The 14704-nt window shown below is 40.3% G+C and overlaps 1 protein-coding gene across 1 annotated transcript in view; it reads left to right on the top strand.

Annotated features, from left to right (window-relative positions):
- Positions 1 to 14163, top strand: part of CRKL (CRK like proto-oncogene, adaptor protein) — a 30864-nt gene extending 16701 nt beyond the window's left edge. Inside the window, exon 3 of the mRNA XM_029570926.1 lies at positions 12195 to 14163. Within this exon, the coding sequence (XP_029426786.1) occupies positions 12195 to 12329 (135 nt within the window). The 3' untranslated portion in view covers positions 12330 to 14163. The remainder of the gene's footprint in view (positions 1 to 12194) is intronic.
- The last annotated feature ends 541 nt before the right edge of the window (positions 14164 to 14704 follow it).

Raw genomic sequence — 14704 nt, 5'->3', positions numbered from 1 at the left:
ACCTTTCCAGTGGTCTGTGTTGAGCAGCTGTGGACAAGTGTCAGTGGATTGCAAGAAGCTTCTAGAGCTAGGGTTCTGCCCCAGCCTAGTTTGAACCTAAAGAACCCCTAGGACAAATACCCTTAGGTGTAACTTTTTCCAGTGCAGCTGCCTCCCATGTGGATTCTTCCCTGCTAAGAGGCTTCTAGGGTAGGATCCAATCTCTCTTTAGGGACCCTCATGCCCTAGCTTGTAAAGGGTCCAAGAAAACCTGTGCCTGTTAAGTCAAAAAAAAAACCTCTCTCCCTTTTTTTTTTTTTGGTTACAGCAAGTGCCTTGGAGTCTATTTCCTCTACGTCTTGGCTCTGTCCCGTTCCCCCACCCCCACCCCCTCCTTTTTGTTGCTTTTCCCTTTGAAGGAACAACAAATGTACAAAAAGAAAAACCTAAGTCAGAAAGGGAGCTGTTTGCTGATGGGGAGCCACAGCAGGCAGGGGCGGTTCTATAATGAGGTAGAGTGAGGCGGCCGCTTCAGGTGGCAAAATTGTCCCCTGAAACCTTCCTGCCACAGTCGCCTCATGCTTCATTCAGGCAAACTCTGGTGGCAGGAAAACCTGCAGTGGTGGTGGCGTGGACAGCGACAAGCTGGTGGGGTTTCCACTCTCCACCAGCAAAAGGATGATCCAGCGGCCAAAGAAGTCACTGTGGTGCTGCCAACATTTTCCCCGCAGCCGGTGGCAGAAGAGGCCTTGCTCTGCAGCCAGAGAAAAGGTCCAAAATGTGTGGTTATTGCAACCTCTACTATAAAGGATGTAACATTTTCTCTTTCTAAATGGCTATCTGAATCCTCTCTCAATGTTAAGGCCCTTAACACCCATCGAAAACTTAATCAGGAATTATCTTATCATAAGGTATTCATTACATTGCTTCTGGAGACACATTTAAGAAAGACATGAGCGGGTTTTATTTTCTAAGGATTTCCCATACCAGTATCTAGTAGCGAGGTTAACGGGAGTAGGCATTTTAATTTCAATCCACCTTGTATTTGATCTTATGTTACAACTGGCAGACCCCCATGGCAGATTTCTATTGATTAAATAGAGCTGGTAGAGATGTATTCACGATTGTTACTATTTTCGCACCCAGTAGTGATCAGTTGTCGTTTTTTTTTTTGTTTTTTTTTATGTTCCCTGGGGGACATCATGTTGACCCATGTAGAAGAGTTCCTGTTGCTTGGTGGGGACTTTAATTTTACAAGGTGTCTGAAGCTTGATGCTTCTCATCAGGCCTTTAGGCCCTTGCAGAAGTTAAGGAACATGCTCTCTTCTATGATGACCCGATGGAGTTTAGACATTTGGAGACAGAGAAAACCCAAATCGTGCACTTGTACTTTTTTTTCTCCTCTCCTCATAATTCTTATTCTCGCATTGATTATTTAATCGACAAGTTACTGCAGAGTAGGGTGGTGTGTGCCGACATCAGCAATATTACATGGTCAGATCATGTTCCTGTATGGGTTTATATTTATCTTCAGGATATAGACACTGGCCCAAAATTTTGACATCCTTATGAAAACTTGTTGAAAGACAAATCTTTTTGTAGTTCTCTGCAGGAGCAGATGTAAGAATATTTTCTAATTCATCGTGTGACAACTCCGGTGAGTACGATTTGGGACTGTTCCAAAGCTGTTGTGCAGGAGCTGTTTCTCTCTCTCTCCTGCTCGCTGTTTTGCAAGCAGGAGAGAAACAGCAGAAATGTCTGCTAGGTAAAATTACTGAATTACCTCGCCTGCAATTGCGAACTCTGTCTACATCTGTTTTCATGCAATTGACGTTAGTGAGGTCAGAGCTTAAGTCCCTGTAAAACGATCTCATTGTCCATCTTAAGCTCACCAAACAAGCTTATTTTGAAGGCCAGGTGGAATTTAGCCAGGAGATTGAAAGCCCTATTTGCTCAGGGTTCCATAGCTAAAATTAAGAATTTTCAAAATGAAGTATGTACCTCGACTAAGGATATCAGTGTTTCTCTGTTATATGCCTCCTTATATGAAAGGGATGCGAGCATAGATGATGTGGATATTGACTGTTACTTATCCATGGTTTCTTTGCCATCCCTTACCTGCGAGCAAAGGCAATTTTTGAACAGTCCAATCAGTGCTCCCAAGGTTTTACAGGTTATTAAAATATTGAAATCTGGCAAATCACCAGGCCTATTACAAGAAGTTCTCCCACATCTTAGTAGCTCCCTTTTAATGGAGTTGTTTAACTGTATAAGAGATGGGGGATCTATTCCGACTGAATCCAACGTTGCAGGCATATTGGTCATTGCGAAGCTGGGCCAGGATCCATCTGAGTGGCTCCTAGAGGCCAATTTCGTTAATCTGTAACTCAAGATCTTTGCCAGAGTTCTGGCCGAGAGATTGAATAGAGTTATTCCCAACTTGGTTCACACGGATCAGGTTGGATTCATTCTGAATCGCATGGCTGCAGGCAATGTCTGTAAAATTGTTGATCTGCTTTGGTGGGTCAGTAGAGAGTATGTTCTCTTTATTTATGAATCTAAAAAAGGTGTTCGATAGGTGCATTGGTCATTCCTTTTTAAGACATTGGCAAAGAAGTGTTTTGGACCCTCCTGCAATGGATTATAAGTCTCTGACGCTCCAAAGGCATGTGTGAAAGTAAATGGGGGAGGGGGGACCTACGGGGAACATTTTGAGGTGGGAAGAGGTATGAGGCAAAGTTTTCATTTATTCCCACTACCCTTGCCCTGTGCTAAAGGGGTCGATGCAGTACAGTGCTCTCAGCCGAGCACACTGTTAACCTGTGGTCGGTCACGGGTAGAATAGGCGCTAATCAATGCAATAAGGGGATTAGTACGTATTCAATGCTCGTCCAACACGGAGGGAATCTAATAGCGCTCATCACATGCAAATGCATATGAATGAGGCTATTAGGCATTCACTCTTGATGCCAAAAAAAAGTGCATCTGATGCACGTTTCACTGTCATCTATTAAAGCCTGCCTGGAGCAGGCGTTAAAAGCTGTGCGCATCAAAAAAAAAAAAAGTACATCATTGTGATATTAAGTAGGATGAAAAATTAAAAAAAAAAAGACAATCGGTCCCATCACGAAAACAGACGCAGAGTTTATTGGCGTCTGTTTTCTACCAGTTGACAGCCATGAAAACAGACGCCGGTAGACCTGGCGTCAATTTTCATAACTGCCGTCTGCCGGTAAGGAAAACAGACACCGGGTCTATCAGCGTCTGTTTTCGTGGCTGTCCGCCAGTAAGGAAAAAACGCCGATTAAACTCAGCATAGTTTTTTGTGACCGGCATACGGCAGTCACGAAAACAGATTGGGTTCGCGTTAGCAAGGAGACGCTAGGGTCGTGTAAGTGACCCTAGGGCCTCCTTGCTAATGCAACCCCCTAATTTAAATATTGCATGTCACCCCACCTTGAGGGTGCCTGGAGTGTGTTAAGAGAGCGGGCGCTAACTGTTCAGTGCTTGCTTTCTACGTGACTTTATTGCATCGGTCCCAAAGTGTGTCTGTCCTCCCAGATTGAAGGGGTGAGAGTAGGGGATTTACAGTATAATTTTCCAATGATATGGTCACTAACCAACCCTGTTCACTCACTAGCTGGAATAGTTGCCAAATTAGATCAGTTTAATGTGATTTCTGGCTTTAAGGTTAATTACAATAAATCTGAAATTCTAAATGTTAATCTGCCAGTTTCTGAAGCTCGTTCGTTGAGGTTGCAGTTCCCCTTTAAATGGGCTAAGACTTTCCTTAAATATTTAGAAGTTCGTATTGGGCCATACATTAGATTTATTTTCTTTGAATTATGCCTCCTTACTAAAGGAAATTGATAGAGATTTGGAACTATGGCATAGAGAAAAATTCTCTTGGTTGGGACGTATTGCCATCATAAAAATGAATATATTGCCTTATCTACTATATTTTTTCATAACTCTACCAATTATATCTTGGCTGCTATCCTATGCACCTAGCAGAAAAAAGTGTTTGATTTTATTTGGAAATGCCGACCTCCGAGAGTGTCTAGGCTGGTAATGTTCCAACCTAAGGTTAGAGGAGGGATTGGGGGTCCTTAAAATATACTGGTATTTTGCTGCCTTCCGACTTACTGCACTGAAGAAAAATTTATAGGAATGATTCTAAAAAAAACAATAGGTGACAATTGAGCAATTGATGGTTGGTCTAATGCCTCTGTCTGCTCTCCCATGGAAACCTAAATCTACTTGGCCTCTACAATGTTATTTACTCTTAACGCCATAAGGTATGAGCTCAATGGAAATCCAAATTGGTGGGTAAGGGGAGATAATTTTACCTGTCCCATCTTTTTCACAGTGTTACTTTCACCATGAGCTTACTAGGTGGCCCTTTTGGATGTGGTGGTGGTGGTGGTTTTGAACATCTGCTTTTCAAGGGCAGCCTTATGTCACAGGGCACTTAGAAATTGTACTAACTTCTTGGCCTTTGCCCAGGTGCAGCATTTTGTATCCTCCCAGTATTTGATTTCAGCACTAGGGAGGGGCAGACTTTTGTTTGATCATAATTGTGATAATGTGGATAAATTGTGGAGTCTGGTTTCTAAAAAATATAACCTGCTTAATAAGGAAATTACTGAACAATTTAAACATATACATGCCTGGGAGACAGATCTAGGGGCAACCCTGAGTACAAATGAATGGGATCTAGCCGCCTTGTATGTAAGTAAATGTTCTATCTCCGACTTCATTGCAGGAGAACTTGTATTAAATTTTGTATTGCGGGTATTTGACTTCAGTAAACATGCACACTGTGTACCCCGCAGTGGAGGATATCTGATGGAGAAAATGTGGGGAAATGGGAAATTTCTTTTACATTTGGTGGAAAGGCACACATCTTGGATTTACGGAAACAAGTCACAGATTGGATCTCAGGTCATGGACGAGGAAGTTGCACTCGATACCTGCCATGTTTTGCTTAATATCCCGATCAGGAGACTGAATAAATAGCAAAGATTTTGCCAACAAGTGTACATTGCAGCCCGTTTCGAACTGACTGCTTTCGGGGAACAAGAAAGCTTTTCCTTTGTTCTGGATGTTCTTCACAGATTATGTAATCATTATCGAATGGCATTCTTTATATCTTCTCTCCATAGCCAACTGTCCTCTTTTTGGAAGATTTGGAGGCCTTATGCAAGATGGCAGGCATCTGTCTTCTGTTCCTTGACCTATCCTGGTTTTAGTTTTTCTCCCGTCACTTATAGTTCACCTGATGCCTTACGATCCTTGATTGGGTGTTGAAGCTATTGCTATTTATTCTGGGCCATTGCATTCTTTTCTAATCCTTTTGTTGTAGTCCTCTCTACCTGGAATCTGGGGGTTTGCATCTGGGGATGTTGTGCCTGATTTACTCCTGTGTATGCTAGGGTTTATTGGCATGAGGGGAGGGAATTTTCTTTTTCTTCTTGAAAAATGTAGTTCAATTTATGGAAGGCTTTTATCTTATTTTGTTGTGCAAGTCAAATTTTAAATTGGGGGGGGGGGAACTAATAGCATCTTTTTTACTCAATGCATAATTAGGCTCTGGATTTTGTTACCAAAGGATGTGGTGAAATCTATTAAAGTAGCTGCATTTAAAAAAAGGTTTGGAGAAGTTCCTGGAAGAAAAGTCCACAAACCATTGTTCAGGTGGAGTTGCAGAAATCTACTTCTTATCCTTGGATACTGGACATGATGGACCTTTGATCTGACCCAGTATGGAAAATCTTATGTACTTGCATATTGTGTACTGAAATTCAGCACACGGTTTTTCAAGATGCTTAAAAAGTAACTCCCAATGCAGTACACATTTTAACTCTGGCTGAGGAAGTCTCATGAACAGAATTTGTGTACAAAGAACATATTTTTGCACAGAAAACATGTTTTGTCTGCCCAAAGTATATGATGTTGGCTTATGTCCAGGCTACAAGTCATGACACCAGAAATCCTGCTTCTGCCCATGGATTAATATGGCACTGGACACTATAACTTCTAGCACTTTTAAAAAAAACAAAAACCTGAATTAAACCAGCGTACCTCTCTTCATTGGGGGAGTAATAGCTGACGCCTCTTAGTATGGGGTTTCTACGCGAGGGCACTAAGCAATACACTCATTTTTTGTGAGCAAAACTTTTCATTGGGTATAGTTTGCTCACAGACAGGCCGATACAGTACAGTGCACTCCGGTATTTGGACGCGCGTTTTCGACGCACTAGCTTTACCCCGCGATTTTTACTGTATCGGCCCGAAAGAGAGTGCAGGCAACTGCAGATAAAACTCTGCCCTCTGCCAAGCACACCTTATTTCATAGGCCCTAAAATAGTAAACCGAGTTGCTCCCAAGGGAACCCTTGAGTGGTACTGAGTGCTGGTCAGTGCATGGAGCTCTTATGCTGTAGGCATACTCAGTCAGTCAGGTTTTCAGGATATCGACAGTGAATATGTATGAAAGGCAAGATAGGGGAAATATAATACTTTTAAATATCTCCAGTTTCTATGCAAAGGAGCCTTGTTTCAACAAAGGCTCTAGAATGAGGGATCATGGGATGAGGATGAAAGAGTAGACTTAGCAAATATTTCTTTACAGAGAGGGTGTTGGATGCATGGAACAGCCTTCCAGTGGAAAGGTGGTGGAGACAAAAACAGTATTTGAATTTAAGGATGCCTGAAATACAGGGGGGATATCTAAGGGAGTAATGAATTGTAAAACTAAACTAGTTGGATGGATTGGCGATTAGTTAAGCCATATGGTCTTTTCTGCTGTCATGTTTCTAAGAGAGATTTGCATGTACTGCATCTATTATATGCAAATCTATTTCATGCATATTCATTGTGAATATCTTGGAAACCTGACAGGCTGTCTGTGCCCCAAGGACTGGGATGAGAAGCACTGCTGTAGGCCATGTTTGGTACCAGCAGGCTGCAACATGGAAAGCAATAGGACCAGTGCCAGCAGGTTGGTGGTGGCTGAGTGCTGTCCAATAAGGCCATGAGACCTAGGAATCAGGGGGATGTGACAGCCTCACTAGTTTTAGTAGCCAATTAGATTACAAAGCTTACTGGTAAGAAATAAGGTGGTGGTAGGAAGGCTGTGTGTTGGACTGTGTGATCTTGTATGCTCATCTTCTCAGGATGGTAGAGAATCAGTGAGGGGAAAAAAAACCAAATTGGCTAAATCATGATATCCTCTGGCTAGCAGCTTGAATGTTTCCTTGCATTGTGGACAGGAATAAGTGGATAGACAGAAGGGACAGTAGGTCTTCCTTTCATCACTTTCTATGCCAGTAATTTTCAATCGGTGTGTTGCGTGCTGGCCGCTGCCGGAGACCAGGAGAGACTAGTTGTGGTCCCTAAGGAAGAGGACCATGAGGATAGCTTCAGCAACTACTGCTTCTGGTGTGGCCTGCAAGGGAAAGGAGTAGGAGAGTTGCTGGAGGGGGTTATTAGTGTTTGCAGTGTGTTTAATTTAGATGTTCTGTCCATCAGCTGTCTTGAAACATTTATTCATATAGTGTTACAATTATTTATGTGGGAATCTATAACAGCTTGGCTTTTTCTGTTTTCCTAATTGGAGGTGTATTGGTATTTAGGGCCTGGTTTAATATTTGTAGTGTTGCCTTTTAATAGGTAGGGTTGTTCCATTTCAGTGCATGCCATAATGCAGGTGTAACTCTGTGCGAATTAGTTTGTGTGCATTATTGCAGATCCTGGTGCCATGTTAGGTGCTATATTTCTCTTTCCATTTCTCCAATTGTTTACTGCATGCAGAGTGGCTTTTTTGGGTTTCCATTCCAGTTTGTCTCCATCTTTCTGTACTTGTGGGTATGACCGAAGTGAGGTATTTTACTAGCATGTAGGCTTATTTGTTGTTAGGACATGCATTGGTGGTGAACTGCTGTCTTTTTATAAGTAGGGCTATTCTGCCTGGTAGTAGGAGTTTGTGTTGCTATTATTGAGAACACCAAGATATCTTTTATATATATATATAGATATAGATATATATATATAGATATATAGATATATATATATATATATATATAGATATGATAGGGAGGCTGGAAAGGTCTTTTCAATTAATTTCTTATAAGTGTACACTTGAATCTGGGAACATTTCTATTAAATCATGGAGAGCCATGTGGCCATAGTGATTCGGGTATGCTTTTACTGACCCACTCCTTTTTGTTTAGGTAGGAGTGAGCTCAGTATGAATGTTTTTCCAAAATAATTATTTTTTTAACATATTTAAATTTTGGATGATTTTCGAGTTTACAATATGAAATGTTGTCTTATTACATATAATGTTTTTTTATATATTAAAAAGAGCTGTTGTATGTATTATAATGATTTGAGTAAGATTGTACACACGTTAGTAGGAATCTGTAGGTTGATGTGTGACATTGTTTTGTTCTAACATTTTACAGTAATAACACAATCGCGAGATGGGAGAGAGAATCTTATGTTGATACCTGGTCTTTATGAATTAATCCCCTGAAGAAGCCTGGCTGGCGAAACAAGGCCCTTGTTGGGACACAAGAAAAATATATAAGTGGGACACACCGCTGAGAGGATTTGACAATAATCTATTTGAACATCTAGAAAGAGTTATTTGAGACTAAGTTTAAAGACTTAGTCTCTAATAACAACATATCAATGTTATAATAATGATACATAACATATAGGTTTAAAAACGAAGTGGTGTTTTTCACTTAAGACCAACAGTAATATTGAAAAATTCATTCTCTGGTGTTATTTGGGCAATCGAGGGACAGATTGAGATTAGAGGCAGTATGAAGTTGAGGGTAAATATGAGATGGGCTTAAGATTGTATGATTGTGGATATTGCTATTAAGGTTCAATTTAATATATAAAAAATATTTTTATTGTTGGAATGTTTTACAAAAAATAGCAAAATTGATATTAAGTATATTTTTCAATAAAGCATAATTATTTTAATGAAATCACAGAGTTTTTTGAGATTAATTATATGAGAAACAATAGTGCTTTTTCCCCAAACATTTTTTGTTGTTGGGGGTTTTTTTGCATATATATACATACACTTCAGTGATCTTGCAGTCTGAGTGGATGGAAAGAGGATACAGGAGAGGTTAGAGTCAGGGTTGCTTGTAGAAGCAGTGCAGCATTAAGTCTTAGGGCATTGCTTTTTGTTTTGGATGGCTCTCTGGGAAATTAACTTTCAGGTGGGTCTTAAAGTTGGCATGCTTGCCATCCTATTGAAGGTACTGCTAGAGCGAGGAGAGAAACGAGAGCAGACTGGAAAAAGATCTTGAGACATGTTGATACGCAGAGGTGGAACAAGACCTGGTGGGCATGGAAGAATACAGTGATAGTGACAGTGTAAACCTTTTTTTCTGGGCATATTGCTAAACCTTTTAATGTTATGACTAGTAAAAGAGAAACTTTTGTGTTTTTAGTAAAGTGGTTCTGGGAGAATTACTGTGCAAAATTATTCATCCAAAGGAAATGTACTTGACATAGATTAGTGTATTTGGAATAGATTTTCTGTTCGTGAAGTTTTGTGTGTTTGTATGTAAAGGAAGCTTTTCTGTATCTGAAGAATAGGACCTGGTCTTGTTGTGGGACAGAGTACTCATTTCCTGCCCGGTCAGTGTGTTCTTGAAGTATTCTGTTTGTGATGGGGGCGATGCCTTCATTGGCACTGCTCCTACTTGCACAGCTTGCAGGCAGGAAGTGAGCTAATTGCACAGACCACATTCTCACATTTCTGGACTGGTCCTTTCCTTCTGAGTTTTATCTCGCTAATAAAGATGCTGAGTTTTAAAACTGTATGCTGAAATTTAGCGCACAATTTATTTTCCAGTTTTTTAAATTTACGAATATTTGATATTCTGTTTTACTTATTGTACTTACATAAACTGGAACAATCCTATGTAACAAAATTATTCAGAGGAGTTAAATCACAAGCAGATTGTGATAAATAACAGGAAGACTGGGCTTTCATATGGTAGACTAAATTTAAGGTGGACAAGTGCAAAGGGATGCAAATAGGGAAAAGTAACCCATACTTTAGATCGATGGTAGGTTCCATATTAGGAGTGTCCACTCAAGAAAGAAATCATTTGAAATCATTGGCTCAGTGTGCTCCAGCAGTCAAAAAGGCAAACAGAATATTAGGAATTATTAGGAAAAGAATGGTGAATAAAACAGAGAATGTCATAATACCTCTCTATTGCTCCATTGTGAGACTACACCTTGAGTACTCTGAGCAATTCTAGTTGTGCATCTCAAAAACACAAATAGTGGAACTGGAAAAGGAATGGTGATGAAAATGATAGAGGATGGACAGCTTAAGAGGTTAGGGCCATTCAGCTTGGAGAAGATGTTTGAGGATGGATATGTTGGAGGTCTATAAAATCACAAGAACTAGAATGAGTAAATGTTCGGTTTACTCTTTCAGATAATACAGTGACTAAGGGGTACTCCATGAAGTTAGCAAGTAGCACATTTAAAACAAATTGGAGAAAATTATTTTCTACACCATACACAAGCTCTAGAATTCATTTCCAGAGGCTATAGTTAAGGCAGTTACCATAGCTGTGTATCAAAATTGTTTTGACAAGTTTTTGCTATTAATCTTGTTGACTTAGAAAATAGCCACTACTTATTATTGGTATTAGTAGCATGGAATTGATTTACTGTTTGGGTCATGTCTGGTATTTGTAACCTGAATTGGCCACTGTTGGGCTTGTTGGCCCCTCAGTCTGAACTAGTTATGGCAGTTTGTGTTCTTATATAAAGCAGTTTTCTAGCCTCCATGGGGATTCTGCAGCATTGGTGGACCTTGGGAAAGGGTCCTACATCACCTCTTAAGCTTATTGGCTTATGAAAATAAGATTTTTGGTTACTGTATAGCAGGAGACCTTGCTTCAGAGGTAGACCCTTCTCTTCTGTCTTATAGTGTGACATTGGCCTTAATGGTGCTCACATGGGATATTTGCAGTAAGTATTCTTTAAAGTGTCAAAGGAGCTCCTGTCCAGGATGAAGCACAGAATTGCATGTAAATGATGAACTTACCAAGAGCAAGCACAAGTGGGAACAGAATTATTGCAGAGCTTTTCATTCTATATCCTAAAAAAAATATTACAAAGATTCTGTCTATGCATTTTTTATATCTGTGGGCCTCATGCCCCCTTGTTAGATATGCTCTGGAAAGCTTGGGCATTTCCTCTGTGGCTGATTCATTGGTCCAGTAAAAGCAGCCTGCACAGAATGGAAACAGTATATACCAATGTTGTATTTAGAGTGAGTTGTTGTGTTTTTGTTTTGTTTCATATCAGTCTGATCATTTTTTCCAAGCATAAAGATATGGATCACAGATTGCGCTCAAATCCAGATCAAGGCCATGGTGGGAAGCAACATGATTTCTAATAAGGGATGAAGTCACCTTATTAGAGTTTTAACCGCTGCTTGATTTGTTTAATTTTCTGGGAAGCTGACAGTAGTAGTTGTGGAAATAGTGAATGTTTTAAAGAGATTGTACCATGAGTCAAGAGTCCTGCATTGAATATCTGCATTTAATGGAGTTGATTTTTCACTCATGTTTTTTTGTTTTGGGTTTTTTTTTTTTTGTTTTAGGCATCAAAGAAAATTATTTTTTTTTCCTTAACCAAAGAAAAAATAAAATTATTTTTGTTTAGGGCATTTTGTTTTGCTTGCTTTGACTGATTTTTATCAGGGGAGAGGGAGAAGAGCACTTGTTTCATCCATGCCTGGCTACCCTGCTTGCCAAGCTGCAGCCATAAATTTAATTTGCTGGGCATCACATTTTAGGCACTTGGGATTTTTCCAGCCCTGGTATTAACTGAACTTGTGGATGAGTTTTATGATTAAGTATGATATATTGTTTGGTTACTATATGTTTTAATATGTATGTAAATTTCTGTTATCCGCTTTGAACAATGAAGGATTTTGTGGGCTACGAGATTTTAAAGTAACTTCTTGCTTGTGCTGTTACGTGCATACCAACACAAATCAGCAGATGCTGCTTGCTTCCAGTCAAAGCTACCTGGCTTTAGTGTTTTTGAATGGTTTTTAAGGGTTTTTACTAATCTAAATGGATTGGATGCTTGCAAGATGTTGAAAAGACTCTCTTCCCAGGTCAGTCTACTAATTCCATTTTCTGTTCACAGGTCGGTGACATTGTGAAAGTTACAAGAATGAATATCAATGGTCAGTGGGAAGGAGAAGTGAATGGCCGGAAAGGGCTCTTTCCTTTCACACACGTCAAAATAGTTGATCCTCAGAATCCAGATGAAAATGAATGATGCAAGGTTCTCCGCATCCTGCTGCTGCTTCCTTTTTTCTGTCTGTTAGCGTCCCAGGAGAGACCAGCACAGAACTCACTGGCACGCTGGGTGTTGCCCATTTTTCCTGCTGCTTGCAGTCAGTTTGGTGGCTCTGAAATTAACATACATTTGGAATGCACATGGCTAAGTTTGCCTGATGCTTGTACCATAGCTGTATTTGTCCAAAAGGCTGTTGCATCTTAGAACATGTTTGTAGACTATCTGCTAGAAAATGCCGGTGAAATCACACGGGCGATCAGGGCTTTTCCAGTCTATGCTGTGATGGGTGAGAGTCCACGAACAAATGACAATCTTAGCCTGCATCGGCCATAAATTCATTTGGAGGAGGGGTAGCAGGTCCAGGAGATGAAAGAAGAATCCATGTGTAGCTAAGACAAGCTGAATAATTCTCTTTGGCCAGAGCATAATCTAGGCCTATGAGGACAACTGGTGGCAGCAGAGCTGATTTACTGTACAAGTTATGCTTGCCTTAGAGCTTTTAAGAATAAAGTTTATGGGTTGAAAATGTGGCTAACTCTGAAGAACTGTCCTTTAAGCGATGGAAAAGTCTGTTAATAGTAAAGGGAGAGTGTTGTGTCAAACCTGAAGAAATATTAGCAGCTATTGAATGTGCACAGCGTCTGGTTTCATAGCACTGGAACAGATCATATGGCATGTCCTGCATTCCCTGTGCAGCATGCAGGTCTGGGACTTGAACTTATTGCATTGTGCATTTGTGTACAGGCCTGGAAACCTCTCCTCTAAGATGCTGTGCTTTGAATCTTTCATTTTGAGCCCTGAATGATCATGCTGAACTACTACTGAAAAATGTCATTGAATACTTCAACTGCACTAAATTTCCATCTGCTACAAAGTGTGTTAGTTCCTGCCTAGATCCCTTTATCTCTAGTTCATGGAGAGCAGATTTGGAAGTATGAAAGGAAATGTGGAGAACTGCTAGGTTCCGTGACCAGTTTAGATGTTCAGCACAAGCCTCTACCCTGGTGGCACCCTCTCTCTGCACAGAGAAGGTATTTCTCTGCTTGCAGGCCTCCAGTGAGAGCAGAGGTGTCTGGACTAAAAACTAAGGCACTCTCCTCCTTTTTAGTTTTGTGTGTTTATCTACAACAGTTTGGACTAAAATTTCTAAAGGCGATCTGCTCATCACTAATGGGTCAAAAATGTCCATATAACAATATGGGGAATGAAGAGGGAAGCACCATAAAATTATAAAAGATACAGCTGTGAATTTTTTTCTGGACCCCACCCCCTTTTCAAGTGACATGTTCTGCAGATTGTGAGTAGCAAAAGGGCTACTGTACGAGAACTCTGTATCTGGAGAGGTTTTCCTCTTTAGTCGTATAACTTATTTAAATATACCAAATTGCATACAATCTCTAATTAGGATTGTTTCCCCTTTGAAGATTTCATTTTAGCTTATCCTGCTTTCTTGTATTAGAGTCCAAATGTGTGCAGCCTTACTCTGCAGTGCACTGTTAACTGGATCATGCTGATCACTTTGCTTTTAAGGGATTGAAATGAACTGATTCAGACTAGAGCCAGCAAGAGGGACCCAGGGCCTCTTCAAGGTTTCTCAGTGACAAGGCAGAAGGGATCGGCTTGACCAGCTGCTGTTTTTTTGCAAATGATTGGTCAAGACTTCATTTAATTTATGATAAGTTTACAAAAGGTGGGCAGGTGTTGACCATGTAAAGAGAATCTGCCTGGTTTTGGGTGCCTGAAGCCTGATTATTTTTGTAAAGATGATGCATTATTGTGCCATTGTGGTTGCTTGTGAATTGTTTTTATACTGTATTAACATCCTGGGACTGAGTGGGGCTTTTGTTTTGAAGGTAATCAAAGTATTGTATGTTTAACTTTCCCTACCCAGCAGACATTTCCTGCAGGCTGCCTCTTAAGTAAGCACTCTATGCAGCTTACCTCCAGTTGCTGTATTGCTTTTGTGCAGTACACAAGGCATGCCCTTGCATGGTAGAGGAAGAGGCAGCCTTCACACAACTGTTTCACACTTACTAAATGTTTTATCCTAACCAGGAAGATCACTGTTTGGAAGTGTAAGCTTTTAACATTGGGGGGGAGGGGGGGGCATATCTTTGAGTTTTATTTTTTGTGCTGTATATTAACAGTATTAAATTACTTATATTCTTAGAAAGTGTTCTTTGTCTTCATTTATGGGTAAAATTCTGGATACCACTTGCTGCTTGAGCTCACATACTGCTCTCCCCTTCCCTGCCCTGTTGGAAAATACAAAGTAGGAGGGGTTAGTCATTTGATCAATGATGTTGTGAACATGGGAACTTTTCACATGTTGCTAAGATCAATCTGCAACCAAG

This window comes from Rhinatrema bivittatum, chromosome 11 (assembly GCF_901001135.1).
Source record: "Rhinatrema bivittatum chromosome 11, aRhiBiv1.1, whole genome shotgun sequence".
Lineage (NCBI taxonomy): Eukaryota > Metazoa > Chordata > Amphibia > Gymnophiona > Rhinatrematidae > Rhinatrema > Rhinatrema bivittatum.
Note: the sequence above shows the minus strand (reverse complement) of the source record. Positions and strands in the feature narration are given on the sequence as shown.